General features: G+C 39.3%; 1 protein-coding gene and 1 non-coding gene across 6 annotated transcripts in view; both read left to right on the top strand.

Moving 5' to 3' along the window:
* Positions 1-25,670, top strand: part of CCDC158 (coiled-coil domain containing 158) — a 97,244-nt gene that overhangs the window by 32,202 nt on the left and 39,372 nt on the right. For 4 of the 5 annotated variants that reach the window (XM_039231007.1, XM_039231004.1, XM_039231009.1 and 1 more), the window contains exons 14-19: positions 9,232-9,421; positions 11,426-11,578; positions 14,101-14,213; positions 16,806-16,964; positions 18,011-18,103; positions 18,896-19,021. In XM_039231007.1, coding sequence (XP_039086938.1) covers positions 9,232-9,421; positions 11,426-11,578; positions 14,101-14,213; positions 16,806-16,964; positions 18,011-18,103; positions 18,896-19,021 — 834 coding nt within the window. The remainder of the gene's footprint in view (positions 1-9,231; positions 9,422-11,425; positions 11,579-14,100; positions 14,214-16,805; positions 16,965-18,010; positions 18,104-18,895; positions 19,022-25,670) is intronic. The other variant, XM_039231005.1, reaches the window with a different exon arrangement.
* LOC120231120 lies at positions 12,217-12,323 on the top strand. The gene has a single exon (XR_005528258.1). It is a non-coding gene; the product is annotated as a U6 spliceosomal RNA (small nuclear RNA).

Raw genomic sequence — 25,670 nt, 5'->3', positions numbered from 1 at the left:
CATCTTCTTGATCCATTCGTCCATTGATGGACACTTAGGCTCTTTCCATGTTTTGGCTATTGTGGAGAGTGCTGCTATGAACATTGGGGTTCATGTGCTCCTATGCTTCAGCATTTCTGTATCCCTTGGGTAAATTCCTAGCAGTGCTATTGCTGGGTCCTAGGGGAGTTCTATTGTTAGTTTCCTGAGGAACCTCCACACTGTTTTCCAGAGGGGCTGTACCAGTTTACATTCCCACCAACAGTGGAGGAGGGTGCCCGTTTCTCCACATCCTCGCCAGCATCTAGAGTTCTCTGATTTGCTCATTTTAGCCACTCTGACTGGCGTGAGGTGGTATCTCAGTGTGGTTTTGATTTGTATTTCCCTGATGAGGAGGGATGCTGAGCATCGTTTCATGTGTCTGTTGGCCATCTGGATGTCCTCTTTGGAGAAGTGTCTGTTCATATCTTCTGCCCATTTCTTCACTGGGTTGTTTGTTTTTCGGGCGTGTAGTTTGGTGAGTTCCTTATAGATTCTGGATATTAACCCTTTATCTGATATGTCATTTGCAACTATCTTTTCCCATTCCATTGTTTGCCTATTAGTTTTGTGTGTTGTTTCCTTGGCTGTGCAGAAGCTTTTAATCTTGATGAGGTCCCAATCGTTTATTTTTGCTCTTGATTCCCTTGCTTTTGGGGATGTGTCAAGTAAGAAGTTGCTGCGGTGGAGGTCAAGGTGGTTGTTTCCTGCTTTCTCCTCTAGGGTGTTGATAGTTTTCCTGTCTCACGTTCAGGTCCTTTATCCATTTTGAGTTTATTTTTGTGCATGGTGTGAGAAAATGATCTAGTTTCATTCTTCTGCATGTTGCTGTCCAGTTCTCCCAACACCATCTGTTAAAAAGGCTGTCTTTTTTCCATTGGATATTCTTTCCTGCTTTGTCAAAGATCAGTTGGCTGTATACTTTTGGGTCCACTTCTGAGTTCTCAATTCTGTTGCATTGGTCTATGTGTCTGTTTTTGTGCCAATACCATACTGTCTTGAGGATGACAGCTTTGTAGTAGAGGCTAAAGTCTGGGATGGTGATACCTCCTGTTTTGGTTTTATTTTTCAGTATTACTTTGGCTATTCGGGGTCTTTTGTGGTTCCATACAAATTTTAGGATAGTTTGTTCTAGTTTTGAGAAGTATGCTGGTGTAATTTTGATTGGAATTGCATTGAATGTGTAGAGTGCTTTGGGTAGTAATGACATCTTAACTATATTTATTCCTATCCATGAGCATGGAGTGTTTTTCCATTTCTTTGTGTCTTCTTCAATTTCCTTCATAAGTTTTCTATAGTTTTCATCATACAGATCTCTTGTATCCTTGGTTAGGTTTATTCCGAGGTATTTTATGGTTTTTTGTGCAATTGTGAATGGGATCCGTTTCTTGATTTCTTTTTCTGTTGCTTCATTGTTGGTGTATAAAAATGCAACCGATTTCTGTACGTTGATTTTGTACCCTGCAACTTGGCTGAATTCTTGGATCAGTTCTAGTAGGCTTCTGGTGGAGTCTGTCGGGTTTTCAATGTAGAGTATCATGTCATCTGCGAAGAGTGAGAGTTTGACTTCCTCTTTGCCATTTCTGATGCCTTTGATTTCCTTTTGTTGTCTGATGGCTGATGCTAGGACTTCCAGCACTATGTTAAACATCAGTGGTGAGAGTGGACATCCCTGTCGTGTTCCTGATCTCAGGGGGAAAGCTCTCAGTTTTTCCCCATTGAGGATGATGTTAGCTGAAGGCTTCTCATAGATGGCTTTTATGATGTTTAAGTAGGTTCCTTCTATCCCAACTTTCTCTAGAGTCTTTATTAAGAAGGGATGCTGTATTTTGTCAAATGCTTTTTCTGCATCTATTGACAGGATCATATGGTTTTTATCTTTACTTTTATTGATATGATGTATCACATTGATTGATTTGCAAATGTTGAACCAGCCCTGTAACCCAGGAATGAATCCCACTGGATCTTGGTGGATGATTCTTTTTATATGCTGCTGGATTCGATTTGCAAGGATCTTGTTGAGAATTTTTGCATCCGTATTCATCAAGGATATTGGCCTATAGTTCTCTTTTTTTGCTGGAGCTCTGTCTGGCTTGGGAATCTGTGTGATGCTGGCTTCATAAAATGAGTCCGGGAGTTTTCCTTCGATTTCTGTTTTTTGGAATAGCTTGAGAAGAATTGGTATTAATTCTGTTTTAAATGCAGACAGACCCATCTTTGAATCCCATCTCTCACCACGCAGTGACTGTAAAACACTGCATTGTTCACTAAATCTTGCCTTCCATATCTGTAAAATAAAGAACAGCTAACATATTTTGTAATACAAGTTTCAGTTGTGCAACATAGTGACTCAACACTTCCATACACCACCCAGTGCTCATCATAAGTGCCCTCCTTAATCCGCATCACCAGTTTAACCATCCCCCTCATCCACCTCCCCTCTGGGAACCATCTGTTTGTTTTCCATACTTAAAAGTGTGTTCTTGCTTTGCCTCTCTTTTTTTACCCCTTTCTTGTTTTGTTAAATTCCATATATAAGTGAAGTCATATATTTGTCTTTCTCTGACTGACTTATTTCATGTAGTGTGTAATACCCTCTGGCTCCATCCATGTCATTGCAAATAGCAAGATTTCATTGTTTTTATGGTTGAGTCATATTCCATTATATTTATATATCACATTTCTTTGTCCATTCATCAATCAGTGGACACTTGGGCTATTTCCATAACTTGGCTATTATAGATAATTCTGCTATAAATATCAGGGCACATGCATCCCTTTGAATTAGTATTTTTGTTTTCTGATTTTTTTGTTGTTGTTTATTTATTTTGAGAGAAAGCATGCAAGTGGGGAAGGGACAGAGATAGGGAGAGAGAGAATCCCAAGCAGGCTCCGCACTGTCAGCTCAGAACACGATGTGGGGCTCAGTCTCACAAACCTGGAGATCATGACCTGAGTTGAAACCAAGAGTTGGATGCTTAACTGACTCAGCCACCCAGGGGCCCCTAGTATTTTTGTATTCTTTGGGTAAATACGCAGTAGTGCAATTGCTGTATGTAAGGTGGTTCTACTTTTTAAAACTTTGAGAACTTCCTCACAGTGGCTGCACCAGTTTGCATTCCCACCAACAGTGCTTGGTGGCAAAAGTTGGGCATGTGCATTTTTAACCCACTTTAAAACACTGGGATTTCTTCAACAGGTGTTGGCAAGGATGTGGAGAAAAAGGAACACTCATGTACTGTGGTGGGAATGCAAACTGATGCAGCCACTTTATACTGTGGAAAACAGTATAAAAGTTCCTCAGAAAGTTAAAAATAGAACTACCCTATAATCCAGAAATCTCACCACTGGGTATTTACCCAAAGAATACAGAAACACTAATTCAAAGGGGTGTATCCATCCGTGTATTTATAGCAGCATTATAAATATATAATGATGATAAATGGATAAAGAAATTGTGATATATACATACAAAGGAATATTACTCAGCCATAAAAAGAATGAAATATTGTCATTTGCAATAACATGGATGGAGTTAGAGAATATTATACTAAACAAAGTAAGTCAGAGAAAGACAAATACATGATTTCACTCCTATGTAGAATTTAAGAAACAAAGCAAGAAAGGGGGAAAATGAGATACAAAGCAAAAACAGACTCAAGTATGGAGAACAAACTGATGGTTACCAGAGGGGAGGTCAGTGGGGTGATGCGTTACATGGGTGGTGGGGATTAAGGAGTGCACTTGTCATGATGAGCACCAGGTGTCATATGGAAGTTTTGAATCACTATATTGTACACCTGAAACTAATACAATGCTGTATGTTAACTGTTAACCAAAATTAAAAAGAAAAATTAAAAAAAACAGGGGGTACCCTAGTGGCTCAGTCGGTTGAGTATCTCACTTCCCCTCAGGTCACGATTTCATGGTTTCCGAGTTTGAGCCCCAAATCTCTGCTGTCAGAGCAGATCCTCCTTAGGATCCTTTGTCCCCCTCTCTCTGCCCCTCCCCCGCACGCACAGGCACAGGCTCGCTCTCTCTCAAAAATAAACATTAAAAAAAAAAAAAAGACCCCCAACAACTTTACTGAGTTAGTTGAGGCTTAAATGAGAAAATATGTATCAAGGACTTATCCTAATTTCAGGTCTACAGAAGATGTTTAGTAAATGTTCCCTTCCCCCATCCCATTCTCCTCCAGAACCTTATTGCTCTTTATCTGTATCTGTCATAACCTGGTCGCATTCTCTGTTGCGCAGCGTGGGTTTAAACAGCAGTGTTTCCTCATCCCCACAAGGCAGCAGACTCTTCAAATAGGATACACATCTTTTCCATCTTTGTACCCCCTGCCCCATATTTTTATGCATTGCACCCAGCAAGTACTCAAATATATGATTGGAGGAATTATTTTAAAATTTGATATCCCAAGCTTTACATCACCTGTATCTGTGACTTGGTAAGTTAAAAGGAGACAAATCACATAAACTTTAGATGCCTCAGTTTTCTCATTCTAAAAGTGGGACCAATGATAATTACTTAATCTTACGGAAATATACAGGTTCATTATGTAAAGAACTAATGCTTAAGTTTTCTTGATTATAAAATTAAGTTTTGATTTTCTAGTATTTAAGTTTTTACTTCACTATATCATAAGGATATTTTCTGATGGTCAAATTCACCATGAAAGAGATTTATAAAGGCTTCTCAATGGCCATAGTTTACAATGAAAACTTTAGAATAGGTTTACAGACATATTAGAGAAGGAAAGAAGATTGTTCCCACCTTATTGTTAAGGAAAAAAGATGGATTTCTAGTATTGTTAAGAGACAAACAGAACAATCTTATTGAGTCTTATATCCTAAAAATTAAATTTAATCTTCACAAAAACATAATGAAGTGGGTACATTGTTATCCCATTTTAAAGATGTGGAAGTTGAGACATAGAGACTCAATAACTTATCTGAGAGCAACACTACCTTGGGATTTGACCCTAAGCAGTCTGTGTGTAAGTTTTATAGGGCAGTGCTGCTCAGTCAGAACCATAATCACCTGGAGGGCTTGTTAAAACAGACTGCTGAGCCCCACCCCCAGGGTTTCTGATTAAGCAGGTTTAGTTAGGATAAGGTCTGAGACTCAGTGTTTTTAGATTTTTAGATACATTTCCAGAGAGCACACATCACCTTCTAATATCAGAGTGGCCCAGAGCAGTGTGGATCACTGTGACTGCGGGGGCCCATGAAGACTTCATAGAGAAATGGGGACTTGAAATAGGCAAAGAGGAGGAATGATGTATCCCTAGGAAGGGGAAGTTCAGTCTGTACTTTAGCGTAGAGGTGATGTGAGAGCCATTAAGGGTTTTGGGTAGAGAGGAGACAGTGACATGACAGAGGCCATGGTGGGGTAGATTAATGGGCAAAGTCTGCACAGAGAATGCAAAGATAGATTGGAGAGGGTGGAAACTAATTTTCAGTTCCCAAATGTGGAGCAGGAGCAGCTTCAGGGAAATTTCTCCAGTGAGAAGAGCTTCACACAGACACAGAGAATGTAGGTAGAAACTTGAGCTTTCCTGCCACAGCTGTTTCTCTCCACAGCCCATGCAGAAGGGAGGAGAATCTGAGCCCTAGAACATGTGGTTTCTCTCACCTCTTCAGCCTGGGTCCTGCACACCCTGACAGCACAGAACGAGCACTAGCTGCAGGCCCTCAAAGCTGGATCCTTTCTGAAAAGGCTAAGAAAAACTGAAAGTCCATCAGCTCTTCCCATGAGGTGGAACAGCAGTGGCATATGCCCAATACATGTGCTGCCTCAGGCTGTCCCAGGGAGAGTTGTGCAATGGAAGAAGCCTTTGCTCTCCACCAGTCCTTTCTGAAGCAGCTGGAAGCTTGTTACCTGCTTACATTTCAAGCACAGCAGTGGCTTCTACATTGAAACTGCTGTTGTACAGTCAAACTGCATTAGCTAGGATTATATTTCTGGCCAACAGGTCATACTTTGGGGGAACAGCCTGGTGACCAAGAAGTAAGTTTTGTTTTTTTTAAATGGTGTTTACTTGGAAGGATCTAGGCCTGCTCTGTCCACTAGAAATATGTGAGCCCGTATAAAATTATTAAATTTTTTAGTAGACACATGAAAAGAAACAGATGAAAGGACTTTTATTTAACCAATATATGTGAAATACGGTGATATTTTTATATTGCTATCAATATAAGAAATTATTGAGATATTTTACATTGTCTTTTTGTGTAAAGTCCTTGAAATCCAGCGTGATTTACATTTATAGCACATCTCCCCTTAGCTTAGCTACATTTCAAGTGCTCAGTGGTCACATATGGGTATTGCAGACCTATGTCCTGGGAAGAGAGAGTTCATCCTAGGAAGACTTACCAACACAGAGATCAGTTATGAAGCAGTGGTAGGAATCCACATGAGAGGTGAGGATAATCTACATTGCAGAAGGGAAGGATTTGGAGAACAGTTGAGTGTAAGAGGTTAGAAGGAAGGGACAGACAATGGCACACTTTGAGATTTCAAACTTCAGTGCCTGAGAGACTCAGAATATGGTGATGGCCCTACAGAAGGATGGGGAAGAAGTCAAGAGAAAAAACCTTCTGTAAGAAATAGGAGTGGTTTGGTCAGAGTTCACAGAGGCATACCATGCAGGGAACTTCTGACAGTTGGAAATGCAAAATCAGACTTTCCATATTCCTATTACCTATTCTACCCAAGGACCAGATCCAGCCACCGCCTCACTCACTTGCTCTTACAACTGCCTTCTCATTGGTCTCCCTGCTTCCCCTCCTACCTCCACCCCCACTACTGTTCATGCTTCACACAGAAGCCAGAATCATATTTTAAAGTCTTGCATATGGCTTCCTCTCCGACGTCATCTCCAATGCCTTCTTCCCCTGCATGCTCAGTCCACTCCAGTGTAGAGCAGGAGAAATCCTTCTCCCTCTTTCTAAATTCTTGGTTGAGCCCTGGAACCAAGACAGATCAACAAGAGAAGAACAAACAGCAGTTTATTCATACATGTATATCTTATATATACATGGGAAAAATGAGTAACTCAGAGAGGTGGCTTGGAATTCAGACTTAGGGACACCTGGGTGGCTCTGTCAGTTAGCATCCAACTCTTGATCTCACCTTTTTTATTTTTTTAATGTTTATTTAATTTTGAGAAAGAGAGAGAGCACAAGTGAGGGAGGGGGAAAAGGAGAGAGAGGGAGACACAGAATCTGAAGCAGGCTCCATGCTCTAAGCTGTCAGCTCAGAGCCCGATGCAGGGATCGAACCCACAAACCATGAGATCCTGACCTGAGCTGAAGTTGGACCAGTTGAGCCACCCAGGATCCCTTCAGCTCAGGTCTTGATCTCATAGTCTTGAGACCGTTGTTAGGCTCTGCATTGGGTGGGAAGCGTACTTAAAAAAAAAAAAAAGAATTCAGGCTTAAATATCATCTTTAGCTAAAACAAAGAAGGATGTGAAAGAGACAGTCCTGGGAAAGTGACCAGGAGATCTATGGAAAATGGGGATGAGGTTTGTTTTGCAGATTTAAGCTGTGCCTTCCCCACTGATAAGATTCTCTTATAATTTAGAGCCATTCTTCCTTTTGTGGTTCAGAGAGAGACACCCTTACAAGTGAGACTTCCTTTGTAAATAGAAATATCCTGTAAAGGACAATTTCTGTTTTCAGACCTTTTCCCTGCTGTTTCTCAAAATAATCAGCTTAAAATAATCTGTGTGCCAAAGAAGCATGTTTGGGGTGGCAGATTCTGGTCCCCCTCCCCATCCATTCTGATGGCTTTGCTGTTTCCTGAACACATTCCCTGTGCCTAGAACTGTCCCCAAGCCTGTCACATGGGTTACTCCTTCACTTCCCTCTTTGAGATTTCTGCTTATCAGAGAGGATTGGGGTCCCCGAGACTACGCACAAGTTCAAACATTTGCTAGGAGGACTCACAGGATTCAGCATAGAGCTGTGCTCATGGGTACAGTTTATTACGGTGAAAGAATAGAAAGTAAAATCAGCAGAGGGAGAAGGGGCATGGGAGGAGAGTAGGCACAGGCTTCCAAAACTCCTCTCTGGCAGGATGTACTTGCTCCTCCAGCAATGAGCTGTGATAGCACATCTAACCAGGGAAGATCATTAGAGACTCAGTCCCCAGGGTTTTTATACTGGGGTCTGGGCACACGGACACCTGTTGCCTGGAAAGTATTCCAGTTCTCCAGAAGGAAAGCAGGTACTCAGCATAAATCATTTTGTCTGCCGAAATGATTTAGGCACAGTTAGAGTGGCGAGAACTCTCCCAAGTCCAAGTTCCCAGACCCCAGCCAAGGGCCAACCTTGTTGCAGGCCTTAATAAGAATAGCATTTGGGTGCTTTTCTACCCACCAACATATCTCTTATGTGCAGATACCCACCCCTGCATTCATTCTCTACCCCCTCACCTTGTTATATTCTTTTTTCAGTCACTTATTATTATACTATTAAGTATTTGTTATCCTGTGTCTCCTCTGACTGGATTGTAAGCCCTGTGGGGACAAGGATGTTGTTTGTTTTATTTTCTGTGTTTCATGATTGGGACAGGGTAAGGCTAGTGAGGCTCCTAGGACATAGAACTCAGGCAAGTGAGGCCTCACCCCAGTCCCTCCCCAGCTGCTCTGTTCCCAACATGTAAAATAGTTCCTGTCACAAAGTAGGTGCTCAATACATTTTTTTAATGAAAAAAAAAAAAAAAAAGGAACATTTGAGTGGCTTAGTCAGTTAAATCTCTTGACTCTTGATCTCAGCTTAGGTAATGATCTCACAGTTCGGTTCATGAGACTGAGCCCTGAGTGGGACCCTGTGCTGACAGAGAGGATCCTGCTTGGGATTCTCTCTACTCTCTCTGCTCCTACCCCAAGGGCACACATGCACACACTCTCTCTCTCACTCTCTCAATATAAATAAACTTAAAAAAAATAGGAATAAGAATAATGAAGGAGTTGTAGCAAATGAGACTGGAAATTGGCATCTAAGATTAAAAGAAAGGTAAAATATTCTTTTTGTTCTCCCATTTACTATTGAGGTTTTATAATAAAATGAAATTTAATAAGAAAGAGGGAAAAGATATTAAATATAGATAGGATACTAATATAATGTCTATTATAACTACATCTACATATGTTTCTTTTTTATTTCTTACTCCATCCTTTGTATCTGTCCATATATTTAGATTTTAAAAGATAAAAAAGATGCAAAGATACGGGAACTTGAGGCCCGAGTGAGTGACCTGGAGCTGGAAAAGGTGAAGCTGGTGAACGCAGGCTCCGAGCGGCTCCGTGCAGTGAAGGACATCAGACAAGAGCGAGACCAGTTACTAAATGAGGTGAAGACCGGCAGGAGCGAGTTGCACAGTCTTACAGGTACGTTCCTTCAGCTCACGGTCTGCTGACTGACGGCTGGGAGCGCTGGCCGTGAGGCCCCGCACGGACGCCAGGACTGCCCTGGCGCAGGAAGTGGCCGCTCCTCCCCTGTCACAGCAGGGATAATTATGCTGCCCGCAAGTCTCTATGCCGCTCCCTGCAGAGCTCCCGTATCTTGCACTCATTAACAGTTAACATTAGCCACCTCTCGGAGTCCAGGAAATTCCTTACTGAGTTTTCAAGAAAAGGGAGAAGGAAGTGGAAACCTCCAGTCCTTGAAGCCAAATAGCTCGATTAGAGGTTTCATAATGAAGCAACATATGTAACAGACTTGCACAGATTTCTGGAAAGGAAGAATGCAAGATCTTAAATTTAAAAACAAAACACTCCTAGTTCACAATTAATGTGATACAGGTATCATTTACTTCACTCACACACACACACACACACACACAGAGTCCATGATTCCTGAGCATGTACTAGGCCGGATATTGAGAGAGGCCTTAGAAGCACAACGGGGAGGACCCTGGCTAGTTGGGAGCCAGACCTCTGTAGAACGGGTTAGTACAGCAGATGAGGAACCGTGTGCTGGATGCAGATGGAGAAGAGTGTAGAGAGTCAGTCTCCAATAGGATTCAAACCTCCTCTGCTAAGTCTGAAAGAAGAACAAGGATTTGGCAGGTAAAAAAGAGGTGGGAGGGCAGCCCAGGCAGAGAGAACATTATGGACAAAAACATGAGGCATGAAATAACAATGTGACCTCAGAAGTAGTTGAGTATTTGAGAAACGAGGGCTAAGATACGAGACAGAGTAGATAGACAGAGCCAGACAATGTGGAGCCAGGAAAAGACTTTAAGTAGGAGACTGTTGTCCTCTAACTTACATTTTGGAAGGACAGTGTCAGCAGGTGAATAGGAAAAGGCCAGGGGCCAGCCAGCCAAAGAGGATCTTGCCGTGGCCCCAGGGAGCTCTGAGAACTTGAACCAGGGCGGTGGTTGTGAGAACGAGAGGAAGGATTAAAGAGTATTCTGGCAATTGAACAGCAGTACTTAGTGATTAGCAGGCTTATATGTGGCCTTCAGGTTTTAGGTCTCTGGTATTGGGAGAACGATGGTCCCAACAACTGAGAGAGGGACACTGTTGGAGGGGCAGGCTTACGGGCCAGCGGATGGTACATAGCCAGCATGAGCTGGTTGGTGTGGGTGGTGCTAGGACATCCACATGGCATTGTGTGGGGAGACAGTTAGATTTCAGCAGAGAGGTCTTGGCTCTGCCTGTTCCCTTTGTATATAAAACTATCATATATAAAAATATTAGAAGTTGAATAGGTGTGTTTCTGTGTGTGTGTGTTCTTGTGTATAAATGATAAATGCATGCCAGTTCTTTAAATAATTACTAGAGATAAAAAGTTAGATAGAATAGTGCTTGGGTGGCTCAGTCAGTTAAACATCCGACCCTTGATTTCGGCTCAGGTCATGATCCCACAGTTCCTGAGACGGAGCCCAGCATCAGGCTCTGCACTAACAACGTGGAGCCTGCTTGAAATTCTCTCTCTCCCTCTGTCTCTGCCCCTCCCCTGCTGTGCATGCTCCGATGTGCACACTCATGTGATTTCTCTCTGTCCCTCTCAAAATAAATAAATAAACATTGAAAGAAAAAGGCTAGAGCACATAGCAGCCTCAGGTTACTTATCACATCACATAGATTCACCTACCTACAGATGGTGCTGAGATCCGTTGTGGTGGCTACAACCATCCAAGGAAATTTAAGATGGAATTGACGTGAGCCAATTACACTGGCTAGGAAAAAGCAGGGGTAAGTGGGTAGAGAATGCGTATCCACTTGGGAAATGTGTATGTACATCTAACTTCTATAACAAATGATGACAGAGCTAAACGAAGTCTCTTCTGGCTCTAAAATTCTATGCTCATTAATCACAAATAAAACATACGTCATACAAGGGGATAGAAAAAAGTAACCTTCTTTAATTATCACACTGTATAGAGGACTATGAAGTCTTAAAAAGGAATTTTCGAAACAAAACTGAAGAGATGGAAGCTACTACAAATAAACTGAAAATGCAATTAAAATCTGCACAGTCTGAACTCGAACAGACAAGAAATACATTAAAGTCGATGGAAGGATCCGATGGTCATGGTATGCTTTATTAGATTTTATTCTTCTGTTTTAATTCCATTGGTCTAGATTTATTAGAACGCAAGCCTGGATGCATTTCCCGCCACCTCTCCCTGATCCCTGTGCACAGTGACAGGCACCAACCATGGGTGTTAGCAGTCGTTCTACTCAGGGGGTTTTGGGGAAAATGCCGTGTGCTTAATTTAAGCCCTAAAGTATCTGAATCTTTCTTTTCCTGTGGCTCTTTTACCAATCTCTAATAGATCTCAATGTCTGTAAATGCCAATTAATTACTTTTAGGGAAGTGTTGATAAAGATACAAGTTACCAATCATTTTTGTCTAACCTCTTATTTTTCACATGTTCCTTATCAACCTAAACTATAAATCTGTGGTTAATTGTGAGTTCCTGATTCCTTCTCTGTGATACAAACAGGATAAACCCTGGGAATTGAACTGCTAGCATGAGTGATCCCTTTCACCACTTGGACCTCTTCCCTTTGTCCCTTGCTGCCTGTATTAATTCCAAGAGAGGTTATCTGCTGTTTTGTATCACTCTTGTTATTGTTGGCACGGCTATATTAACTGACTGCAAGAATAAATAAGTAAAGCCTTATATTTTTCATTTCTCCGTGTTTTGTAGTGTCAAGGGTTTATTTCTGTGCCCACTTTGGCAGCACATATGCTAAAACTAGAACGATACAGAGAAGACGATCATGATACCTGTCCAGAGACAGCCCGCAGATTCTTGAAGTGTTCTGTATTTTGTTTACTTTTTGGAGGTTCAGCTCTTTCTTGCTGGTTAACACCAAGCAAACGGTGGGGTTTAAGAGGTCACTCAGGAGGCCCATTTGGGGACTCGTTCCCTCCCCACCACCACCAGAGAGAGCTCTCTCTTCAGTGCCCTCCTGGCATCTCCACAACAGCCCCAGTCACATTACAGTGATTCAGTTCATTTGGTAATCCTGTTTTTGCATCATATGCTCATTTTTATTGATTAAAATTGTATTAAAATAAAAGAGATTAAAGAAAACAAGCTTGAAGGCCAAATGTGATCCACTTAATCAGACCAGAGTTCTTCAGAGTGCTTGAATGGTGAGCAAATGATGTCAGACTGCTGCTCTGTTAATAAATCAGTCTGCTATGCCTGATGAGCCCTGTTTTGACAGTTTCGCTACAGCAACTACTCCTTACCAAGGAGTGAGACTTTTTATCCTCTCTGATAGTTTGTTTCTAAGGAATGGTCCATTTTGGGGCCGCCTGGGTGGTTCAGTTGGTTGTACATGACTGACTTTTGATTTCAGCTCAGGTCATGGTCTCATGGTTTGTGGGTTCAAGCCCCACTTCACCCTCTGTGATGATAGCGTGGAGCCTGCTTCAGATTCTCTCTCCCACGCTCTCTGCCCCACCCCCAACTCGTGTGTGTGTGCACACACGCACTCTCTTTCTCTCTTTCTTCTTTCCCCCACCAAATAAATATTTTTAAAAATCTTTTTAAAAAAAAAAAGAAAAAGAAAAGAATGGCACATTTTCTCTTTTCCTCTAAGCTGTGTCTGGACCTGACTCAACTCAAAGCAAGTGGCATTTTCAAACCTCTTTCCTGTAGGAAACAACACTGGGTCTCTGGCTTTGAATTTCCAAGCAAGGATGAGCTTCATATGTCCTTTCAATGGCCTTCCATGTCTGAAGTGTTCAGTGCTTACCACATGCCCTGAACATTCTCACCCCTCACCACTTTTAGTGAAATAATTCTATATATGCTTATGCTGCCAATTTGACTATTGAAATAGTAGTGAGTTCCAGGCACATGTAAAGGATCTTGTTTGAGTAGGATCTTGGTTTTTTTTTGTTGTTATTTTTTTTTGAGTAAGATATTTTTTTTTTATTGTTTTAATGAGAATGAAAGTTGAATGGTTTGTGATATCATTGGAATCTTTAAAAAGATCACTTAATAGCAAATATCTTACAAAATCACTTATGACATTTTATAGGATATCGTATGAAAAAAAATAATATATGTCTTTTGTGGGTTTTTTATTTTTTTAAGTAGGCTCTACACCCAGCATGGAGCCCAGTGCAAGGCTTGAACTCAACGACCATGAGATCAAGACCTGAGCTGAGATCAAGAATCAGACACTTAACTGACTGTGCCACCCAGACACCCCTTTTGTGGCATCTTAAATATGAATTTCTAGAAAATTAATACATTGTTCATTATATAATTTTTATGTATATCTTTTCTATATGTGTAAGTATAAATTTGATCAGGAGATATGGCAAATTATGATGGTCAATGAAATCAATACCAGTAGCAAGAAATCACAAAATACCATTCTCAACTCAAAATCTCTGTGTAATTGCTGAAAATTGTTATATCCCAATTGTGAAATCTAAAGATTTTTTTTCCCGTAATCAGTCTCTTGAAACTGTCCAAGTGCCTTGGAGAATCTTGTCACCTCATCATATTTAACCATAAATTTATAGTAGCCTCCCCAAATTTAGAAACTTTAAAAACTAAGGCAGTTTATTTTCTTTTTTGCCCCAGCTATGAAAGTGGCAATGGGGATGCAAAAGCAAATCACGGCTAAAAGAGGTCAGATAGATGCCCTTCAAAGCAAGATACAGTTTTTGGAAGAGGCAATGACAACTGCAAATAAGGTGAGTCCCTGTGCTCAGCATGAGGGAAGCCAGTGTGTTCACTCTTTAATTTTCTGCAGGCAGGAGAAGATGTAGCAGAGTTACAAAGTACACTGGAGAAAAGGGTTTCTTTCTGACTGAGAGGATTAGGGAAAAATTCCAGAAGGAACATTTGAGTAGGATCTTGTTGTTTTTTTAATTGTTTTCAATGTTTGTTTATTTTTGAGCGATGAGACAGAATACACGCAGGGGAGGGGCAGAGAGAGAGAGGGAGACAGAAGCAGGCTCACAAACCATGAGATTATGACCTTAGCCGAAGGCAGACACTTAACCAACTGAGCCACCCCGGCACCACTGAGTAGGACCTTGAAAGAACTAGTATTTTATATTGCAGAAAATGGACAAAAGGACCTTCCTGGTAGAGATAGGAAATGACTATTAACAAAGCTATAATGTGACAGTTCTGCTATAATGTGACATGTATGTCTACAGAATTGTGCAGAAAAGGCCATGGGGGTTATGAGAACAATGGGATTAGGAACACCTCACTAACAAATTTCATCAATGACATAGAAAAAATAGGAACCTAATGAAAAGCGGTAGCACAGTTTTACACGTTAAATGGTTAAGAAATACATAAATACTACAATAAATATGGTCCTTTATCTTGGAAAAGACCTGAAGTTTGCTTCTAGAAGTGTGCATCAAAGGGCTGCAGCTTGTGAGTTACTGTGAGAGTGTAGAAGGGAGGTTTTCTGTGACACCAGATGGGCATGGATGTGACTCAGACCACAGGATAAACTGAGCTAGTGGCAGGTAGGTGTATGCTTTTTGTGTATTCCCACACAGCTATGTTTAGCCGGGTGCAGTTTTTTGTTGACTTAGTATTTCTTATAAATGCAACTGTGCATAGTATGAAATTTGTGTGGTGCTCAGATGTTGCCTGATAGTTCAGTCACTTTGGAACAAATCAACATTTGTAAAAGCAGAGTTATATGAGCACTGGCTGTAGTGGAGGTGAGGAGGTACATAGCATATGTAGAAAGTAAGCACAAGCCAGGCACTTGCTCTCCCCAGACCCAGAGTGAGCATTTTTAGAATGAAGCTACCCTTGGGGCTCCTGAGTGACTCAGTTGGTTAAGTGTCTGACTTTGGCTCAGGTCATGATCTAGCAGTTCATTAAGTTCAAGCCCCTCATTGGTCCTTGTGCTGACAGCTCAGAGCCTGGAGTCTGCTTCAGATCCTGTGTCTCCTCTCTCTCTGCCCGTCCCCCCACTCATGCTCTCACTCTCGTTCTCTCTCTCTCTAAAATAAACATTAAAAAGATTTTTTTAGAATAAAGCTACCTTTCCTCACATGGACTTACTTATTTCCTATTTTTTTTGTTCTTTCATACTTTTTTCTTTCCTTCTTTTCTCTTATCCTAATTTCTTTTTCTTTTTCTTCTTTCATTATTTGCCCATTGGACCTAAAGCAGTGCTTATCCTCATCCTCCCTGAGGACACTTAGAGTATAAGAGGTCACTGCCTTCTATCACAGAGGTGCCTGTCCCCACCCAAAGGAAAGTATTCATCAAAACCCAATGACATCCCCTTCAAAGAGAAAGGAGGCAGCTTGTAAAATTATTTTTTTCTTTCTGAAGCCTTTTCTGCCTCGCTAATGAGAAAAAACAAAATTATTTCTATCCAGAAACTCTATTACAATGGCAATACCTTCTACCTTGTTTTCACTAAACATTTTCCCTAAGAAAGAAATACATATTTAAAGAAATAGAAATTGAGGCAACTTGACTACTCTGCATTTCTTTTTGTCTTCCTGTTCCATGATGTTTTTTAAAGGGATGTGAACAAATTTTAATTACGGTTTGTTGAATACCAAAGACTCTCCAAAAGTAAATTAATAAGCTTATTTTCATCACTGAGCCTTAAGTGACTTAAGGGAAGAACTGTATGCCTCATTTTAAAAATATATTGATTTATTTTTGAGAGAGAGAGAGAGCATGAGTGAGGCAGGGGCAGAGAGAGATAGGAAGACAGAGGATTCAAAGCAGACTCTGTACTGACAGTGGAGAGCCTGATGCAGGGCTTGAACTCATGAACAGTGAGATCATGACCTGAACTGAAGTCGAACACTTAACCCACTGAGCCCCACAGGCATCCCTGTATGTCCCATCTATTTATGTTGTAGGATCTTCAGTAGGCATTTGTGAAATAAATAGCCAACCTTGAAACATAATAGAAACTCACAAAGCTTTCAAATAAAGGTATCTTCTTTAAATCTCTTTTGTCATTTAAACAAATTTCAGTTACATTTAGTATATGATTACTCAGTGTCCATTCACCATTATGCTGTTTTATGCAACAGTTATAATATACTTTGTAGGTTTTATCAAAGATTTAGTAAGCCTAGAAAGAAATTATAATAACAGTAGTGATAAAAATAACAGAGTACATGGTGACATGATTCTAATAGCTACCAGCTCCAACTCAGAACATTAAGTGGCATATGAATTAAACTATAGTTCAGATCTTTGTATTAGTTTTATATTTCCTTCACATCTGAGCATCTACATCAGCTTATTATTTCTGACATTTTTTTCCTCTATAATTATAGGAAAAGCATTTTCTAAAAGAAGAGAAGAATAAATTAAGCCAGGAATTGAGTACTGTTGCAACAGAAAAAAACAAAATGGCTGGAGAACTGGAAGTCCTGAGATCGCAGGAGCGCCGTTTGAAAGAAAAAGTTGCTAATATGGAAGTTGCTCTTGATAAGGTAGTTACTAATTAAGTGTGCAAAGTAATTATCAACTAAATAGCCATTAACTGAGTAGACTTGTTCTGAATAAAAGCTCCATGCTTGGTCATAGGAGCAGTAAGATATAAGATGCAAGATATACCTGATGTCCTCAGTGGACTGAATAAATAAAAATGTCTCCAGTCTAGTTTACTGCCACAGAGTAACTTGAACACTAGGTAGAATACAGTCTGTTAATATAATATCAGTAAAATGCTAACATAGTGCTAATGTCTGGCATTTGTTGAAGCCCAGAAAATGCAGGTAGAAAACATAATTCAGAGGGAATCTAGGTGGCCCAGTTGGCTAACCATCTGATTTCAGCTCAGGTCATGATCTCATGGTTTGTAAGTTCGAGTCCTGCATTGAGTTTGTTTGAGCCCCGGTTCGGGTGAGCATGAGCCTCACTTCCGGTGAGCTTGAGCCCTGCTTCAGGTAAAAAAAACATTGGTCCTGATTCTCTCTCTCTCTCTGTCCCTTGCTCACTTGCTCTCTCTCCTCTCTCAACACACACACACACACACACACACACACACACAACTTAAAGAATGAGAAGGATTAGTGACATTGTATTTGTTATTGCTGTTTGTCATAGAGGTATAAATCTTACTTGTGAGTACTCTGGAAGGCAAAAAATGTACCCAAACTAGTCTTGATTCTTAAGAAATCAGAGCCTTTTTGACCTGTGATCCTACCTATGCCAGCTTTGATTTTAAAACATGATATGTTGATTCAATGAATTTCAGTCGTGGTGATTTTTTTACATTGCTAAAGCTATTTGTTCATTCCATCCTTAGTTTATTCATACTAAGTGCTGCATAGATGCCAGGGATACAGAGGATAAAGGCATGGCCTCCAGTTGTTCTAAGTTTACTGAACAAAGCAGATAAATAGATAAATGCACGTTAGTGTGCCAAGAGTGGGGAGTGTTCCCTTGAAGGGATGGCAGCTCTGTGTTTATAGGTAAATAGAATAAAATTGCTTAGAGAATGGAGCATAAGCCACATGTGGTTGCTTGATTGTAGGCGTCTTTGCAGTTTGCAGAATGTCAAGATATCATACAGCGTCAAGAACAAGAATCTGTGCGCCTAAAACTTCAGCACACTTTGGATGTAAAAGTAAGGTCTTTTTTTTGTTTATCATAAATAGTTTAAACAAAATTAATGCCATTCTTTGATATACTTTTACATTTCCTTCATGTACCTTGGATACATTCAAGTGTACTTTCAACGTTAACATTATCTGATACTAGCAGTTATAAAGTCTGTATAAACATCATTAAGTCATACCTGTCCTCTTCCTATAGTAACAAATTGAAACACCATACTCTTAGTTAAGTTTATAATAAGAGAGGCAACACCTTCTTCAGGTGTGCCATGGGGATACCTGAAAGAAGAATTTTCCATACAGAAGGGGATCAAGCAAGTGCAGAGGTCCAAAGTGTGAGAGTGCTCAGTTTGCTTGGAGAATAGCAAAAATTATTTAATCTGCTGACAAAAACATGTGTCCTTTAAAAACAGTACATTTCCCACTGAAATTTGTGTCTACTTTTCCCAGTAGGTTTTAAAGTTGCAAATAGGGTAAAGTGTCAGTCATGGATACTTTCACGGGCTGGAACACTCCATAGTTGTAGAGGCCACAACTAGCATAGAGTCTTTGACAAATGTTAGAAACCAGCTAAGTAGTGTACCATCCAAAGTGTTTTCACATCTCAGATGCCTTTTTCACAATCAGCAATGTGAGGGTATCTTCTTAGCATATGCCTAGTCCTCAAAGAGTAACTCAGAATCATTTTGCTTTATAGATGTTCAACACGTAAGATTCAAATTATGGACGCAAAATACATTTTGATTTTGCGATTGTAGGTGTAGGTGGACAGTTATTGTGCTCACATCTGTATTGTTTTCTAGGAACTTCAGGGCCCTGGATACACCTCAAATACTTCCGTGAAGCCACGCCTTCTACAGCCGTCCTCGGCTGCCCGTTCCCATTCTAATGTACCCTCATCCCAGTCCACAACCAGCTTCCTGTCTCATGTAAGCACCTAGTCTCATAATCCATGATGCAAATGACCTAATGTGTAAGTAAATTTTAATTGAGAAGAATTTCATTTAAAACTATGTCTATAGTTATGACATTTACAAACTGGATTTTAGATTTATACAGACCAGATGAGTGAAAATGTTTACTTCATGATTTGGTGTTTCCCCTGGGGAAAACATGAATTATTCAGTGGGATTAATGTTAATAATTGAGTTTTTTACGTTTCCATATTAATTCCAGTTAGTTAATGTACAGTGTTATATTAGTTTCAGGTGTGCAATATAGTGATTCAGCACTTCCATAACACCACTCAAGAGTTCACCATGACAAGTGCACTCCTTAATCCCTATCACCTATTTAACCCATCCCACACCCCCTTCTCTCTGGTAATCATCAGTTTGTTCTCCATTGTTAAGAGTCTGTTTCTTGATTTGCTTTCTTCTTTTTTTTCCCTTTCATTTTTTAACTTTGCTTCTTAAATACCACATATCATTATATGATGTCTGTCTTTCTCTAATGGACTTATTTCGCTTAGCATTGTATTCTTCAGCTCTATCTGTATTGTTGCAGATGGCAAGATTTCATTCTTTTTTATGGCTGAGTAAGATTCCATTGTATATATACCACATCATTTTTATCAGTTCATCATTTGATGGACATTTGGGCTGCTTCCATATCTTGGCTATTGTAAATAATGCTGCTCTAAACATAGCGGTTTATGTCTCCCCTTGTATTAGTGTTTTTGTATTCTTTGGGTAAATACTGAGTAGTATGATTAGTGGATTATACAGTTCTGTTTTTAATTTTTTGAGGGACCTCCATACTGTTTTTCCAGAGTGGCTCCACCAGTTTGCATTCCCACCAGCAGTGCATGAGTGTTCCTTTTTCTCCACATCCTTGCCAGCACGCATGGTTTTTTTTTTTTTTTTTTAGCCATTCTGACAAATGTGAGGTGATATCTCATTGTGGTTTTGATTTACATTTCTCTGATGATGAGTGATGTTGAGCATCTTTTCATGTGTCTGTTGCCCATCTGTATATCTTTGGAGAAATGTCTATTAATGTCTTCTGCCCATTTTTTCATTAGATTATTCATTTTTAGGGTGTTGAGTTTGATAAGTTCTTTATAGATTTTATAGATTTCGGATACTAACCCTTTATCAGATATGTCATTTGCAGATACCTTCTCCCATTCCATAGGTTGCATTTTAGCTTTGTTGATTGTTTCCTTCACTGTACAGAAGTTTTTTATTTTGATGAAGTCCCAGTCGTTTATTTTTGTTTTTGTTTCCCTTGCCTCAGGAGACATATCTAGAAAAAAGTTGCTTCAGCTGATGACGTAGAAGTTATTGCCTTTGTTCTCTTCAAGGATTTTTATGGTTTCAGGTCTTACAGTTTTACGTTTTTAATCAATTTTGAGTTTATTTTTGTGTATGATGTAAGAAAGTAAAAAAAAAAAAAAATTGCATGTTGCTTTCCAGTTTTCTCAACACCATTGTTTGAATAGACTGTCTTTTTCCAATTGTATATTCTTTCATGCTTTGTCAAAGGTTTAATTGACCTTATGGTTGTGGGTTTTTTTCTGTTTTTTCTGTTCTATTCCACTGATCTGTGTGCCTGTTTTTGTGCCAGTACCATACTGTTTTGATTGCAAGAGCTTTGTAATATAACGTCAACTCCAGAACTATGATGCCTCCAGTTTTGCTTTGGCTTTTCAAACCAATTGCTTTGGCTATTCACAGTCTTTTGTGGTTCCAAACAAAGTTTAGAATTGTTTGTTCTAGTTCTGTGAAAAATGCTCTTGGTATTTTGATAGGAAACACATTAAATGTGTATATTGCTTTGAGTAGTACAGACATTTTAACAATATTTGTTCCTCCACTCAATGAGCATGGAATGTTTCTCCTTTTCTTTGTGTTGTTGTCAATTTCTATCATTAGTGCTTTTTAAAAATAGTTTTCAGAGTACAGACCTATCACTTCTTTGGTTATGTTTACTCCTAGGCATCTTATTATTTTTGATATTGTTTTTTTTAATTTCTCTTTCTGCTGCTTCATTATTGGTGTTTAGAAATGCAACAGATTTCTGTGCATTGATTTTGTATCCTGTGACTTTACTGAATTGATATATCAATTCTCACAGTCTTTTGGTGGAGTCTTTTGTAGTCTTTTCTATACATAGTATCATGTCATCTGCAAATAGTGAAAGTTACACTTAGGAGTACCTGAGTGGCTCAGTCAATTGAGCATATGACTCTTGATTTTGACTCAGATCATAATCTCATGATATGTGAGTTTGAACCCCACGTTGAGCTCTGTGCTGGCAGTGCAGAGCCTGCATGGGATTCTCTCTCTCCTCTCTCCTCTCTCTCTCTCTCTCTGCACCTCCTCTGCTTGTGCATGCGCGCTCTCACGCTCTCGCTCGATCTCTCTCAAAAATAAATAATATAAAATAAATTTGAGAAAAAGAAAATTGTACTTCCTTCTTACCAGTTTGTATGCCTTTTATTTCTTTTTGTTGTCTGATTGCTGTGGCTAGGACTTCCAGTACTGTATTGAATAAAAGTGCTGAGAGTGGACATTCCTGTCTTGTTCCTGACCTTAGAGGAAAAACTCTCAGGTTTTTGCCATTAAGGATGATGTTAGCTGGGGGTCTTTCATATATGACCTTTATTATGTTGAGGTATGTTCCCTCTGAGCCTACTTTTTGAAGGTTTTTATCTTGAATGGATGTTGTACTTTGTCAAATACTTTTCCTGCATTTTTCAAAATGATCATATGGAGAATATCTTTTCTCTTATTGATATGATGTATCACATTTATTGACTTGTGAATGTTGAACCATGCTTGCAACCCAGGAATAAATCCCACGTGATTGTGGTGAATAATTTTTTTTAATGTATTGTTGGACTTTGGTTTGGTAATTGAGGATTTTTGCATCAATGTTTACCAGAAATATTGGCCTGTAGTTCTGGTTTTTGGTGGTGTCTGTGTCTGGTTTTCGTTTTTCTCCCTTTTCTATTTTTTGGAGTAGTTTGAGAAGAACAGGTATTAACTCTTCTTTAAATATTTGGTAGAATTTTCCTGAGAAGTCGTCTGATCCTGGTTGTTTGTCAGGTGTTTTTTGATTACTGATTCAGCTTCTTTGTTTGTTGTTGGTTTGTTCAGATTTTCTATTTCTTTCTGTTACAGTTTTGGTAGATTATATGCTTCTAGGAGTTTATCTATTTCTTTAGGTTGTCCAATTTGTTGGCATATAGTTTTTCATATTCTAATTGTTTGTATTTCTGTGGTATTGACTGTTATTTCTCATCTCTCACTTATGATTTTATTTGAAGCCTTTCTCTTTTTTTCTTGAAAAGCCTGGCTAGAGGGTTTTGGTGTTTTTTTTTTAAAGTTTATTTTTTTATTTTGAGGGTTCGGTGGGCAGAGAGAGAGAGAATCCCGTGCAGGCTCCACACTGTCAGCACAGAGCCCAGTGCCAGGCTTGATCCCACAAATCCTGAGATCACTTGAGCCAAAACCAAGAGCCAGTCACTTAATTGAGCCATCCAGGTGCCCCTAAGTCTGGCTGTATCTGTTCAACTTTATCTGTTTTTTAAATTTCTATATCATTTATTTCTGTTCTAATCTTTATTATTTCCTTCCTTCTGCTGGTTTTAGACTTCATTTGTCATTCTTTTTCTAGTGCCTTTAGGTGTATGGTTAGATTATTTATTTGAAACTTCTCTTGCTTCTTGAGGTAGACCTTTATTGCTACAAACTTCCCTCCTGTGACTACTTTTGTTGCATCCCAAAGGTTTTGGACCACTGTGTTTTCGTTTTCATTTGTTTCCATGTATTTTTAAATTTCATCTTTTATTTCATGGTTGACCCATTCATACCTTAGTAGCATGTTCTTTAACCTCCATGTATTTGTGGTCTTTACAGGTTTTTCTTGTGGCTGACTTCTAGCTTCATAACATTGTGATCAGAAAAGATGCATGGTGTGACTTCAATCTTCTTCAGTTTGTAGAGGCTTATTTTAAGGTCTAACATGTGATCTCTTCTGGAGAATGTTTCATGTGTATTTGAACACCATGTTTTAGGATGTAATGTACTGAATATGTCTGTTAAATCCATCTTCCCAGTGTGTCATTCAAAGCCATTGTTTTCTTGCTGATTTTGTAAGTTTTTTTTTGTTTGTTTATGGTTGTTTTTGTTTTTTGTTGTTTTTTGTTGTTGTTGATTTTCTGTTTAGATGACCTGTCTGTTGATGTACTTGGGGTGTTAAAGTCATCTCTTCTTGTTGCACTATTATCTGTTAGTTCTTTTATGTTTGTTATTAACTGTTTTCTGTATTAAGGTGTTCCTGTGGAGGGTGCATAAATATTCATGATTGTTATATCTCTTGTGAGATTGTCCCTTTTATTATTATATAGTTTCCTTTTTGTCTCTTGTTACAGTCTTTGTTTTAAAGTCTGTTTTGTCTGATAATATGTATTGCTACTCCAGCTTTCTTTTAATATCCATCTGCATGATAGGTATTTCTCCATACCCTCCCTTTCAATCTGTAGGTTTCTTTAGATCTAACATGAGTCTTTGTAGGCAGCATATCGATGTGTCTTGTTTTTTTATAATCCATCCTGTCACCCTATGGGTTTTTTTTTTTTGGAATGTTTAGTCCATTTACATTGAAAATAATTACTGATGGTTATGTGTTTATTGTCATTTTATTATTTGTTTTGTGGTTGTTTCTGAAGATTGCTTTGATCCTTTGTCTTTCTCTCTTTCATGTTTTGCTGATTTTCTTTAGTGATACATAGATTTTTTTTCTTTGCATATTTATTAGTGGTTTTTGATGTATGGTTACCATTAGGTTTGTGTATAATCTCTTCTGCATAGAGCAGTCTATATGAAGTTGATGGTTTAAGCTTGAACCCATTCTCCTTTCCACATTTTAGGTATACATTGTTATATTTTACATTCTCTTATTTTGTGCATTCCAGGAATGTTTTTGTACAGAAATATTCATTTTTGGGGCGCCTAGGTGGCTCAGTTGGTTAATAAGCATCTGACTTCAGCTCAGGTCATGATCTCACATTTTGTGAGTTTGAACCCCTCATCAGGCTCTCTGCTGTCATTGCAGACTATCCTCCCTTCTTTCCCCCTCTCCCACTCACTACGTCTCCCTCTCTCTCTCAAAAAAAAAAAAAAACATTAAAAAAAAAAGAAATACTCATTTTTACTGCTTTTATGTTTCCTACCTTTATACTGTTACTTTGGTCTCTAATTTCCACTCAGAGAGTCCCCTTTAATATTTATTGCAGGGCTGGTTTAGTGGTCATGGACTCCTGTAGTAGTTTGTTTGTCTGGGAAACTCTTTATCTCTCTTTTTATTCTGAATGATAGCCTTGCTGGACAGTATTATTGACTACATATTTTTCCCATTCAGTACTTTGAATATATCATGCTGCTCCTTTCTGGTTTGAAAAGTTTCTGTTAAAAAATCTCATGCTATCTTTATGGGTTTTCCCTTTTAAGTTACTATCTTTTCTCTTGCTGCTTTAAAATTTTTTCTTTTATCGCTATGTTTTGCCAGTTTAATTACAATATGTCTTGATGTTGGATCTGCTTCTGTTAATTTTGATGGGAGTTCCCTGTGTCTTCTGGATCTGGGTATCTGTTTCCTTCCCCAGATTATGTAAATTGTCAGCTGTTATTTCTTCAAATAAATTTTCTGTCCCCTTTCCTCTTTCTTCTTCTAGGACTCCTATAATATGAATCTTATTATGTATGATGGAGTCACTGAGTTCCCTAAGTCTATTCTTGTTTTGCATAATTCTTTTCTCTCTGTCTTCTAGGTCACTTATTCTTTCCTTTGCCTCTTCCATCCTACGCTTCCATCCTTATGCTTCATTCCGTCAAGCGTATTTCTTGATGCTTTTGTTTTTTTCTTTTGTTTATTATACCCTTTATCTCTGGTGTATTATTCCTTATGTCTGGGTTAAGAATCTCAGTCGTGTCTTCCATTCTTTTCTCTAGTACAGTGAGTATTCTTATGATCATTGCTTTAAATACTTGATCAGTAGTTAAAGTATATCAGTATATTAGTATAAGGTATGTTACTTATATCTGTTTCACTTAGATCTCTGGATAGTGCCTTGTCTTATTATTCCATTTGGAATAAATTTCTCTGTCTTCTCATTTTTGTCTAAGTCTCTCTGCCTGTTCTTGTGTGTTAGGAAAGTCAGCTACATTTCTTGTTCTTGAGGATAATGGCCTTAATAAGAGGTTCTGAAGTGCCCTGTCATGTGGTGGTGTCCCCACTTCCCCAGGGCCTGGTGCTTGTGGGAGTGTCTCTAATGTGTGCTGTGTGTGCCCTGCTGTTTAGTCCTGGGCACTTTATCCTTCTATCCTATCCTTTATCCTCACAATTGTCAGCAGAGATTCCTTTTGTCTGTTGTGGGTAGTGTTTGGTCCCTGGCCTAAAGGTAACTTGTTTTAGCTAGGTGTGCTCTGGTCTGTTTGTGAAATGAGACCTGTCAGCACCAGTGCTGGAACCAAGTCTAGGCAAATCTCCCAAGTTGGGAGTTGTGTGAGCAGGGGTTTGGGTTGATCTTCTAGGGGAGGGGGCCCACCACACTGGGACTGAGACATGACT

Source organism: Hyaena hyaena, unplaced genomic scaffold (assembly GCF_003009895.1).
Source record: "Hyaena hyaena isolate Hyena2069 unplaced genomic scaffold, ASM300989v1 scaffold_54, whole genome shotgun sequence".
NCBI lineage: Eukaryota > Metazoa > Chordata > Mammalia > Carnivora > Hyaenidae > Hyaena > Hyaena hyaena.
The sequence above is the reverse complement of the archived record's forward strand: the minus strand, read 5'-3'. Positions and strand labels throughout refer to the sequence as shown.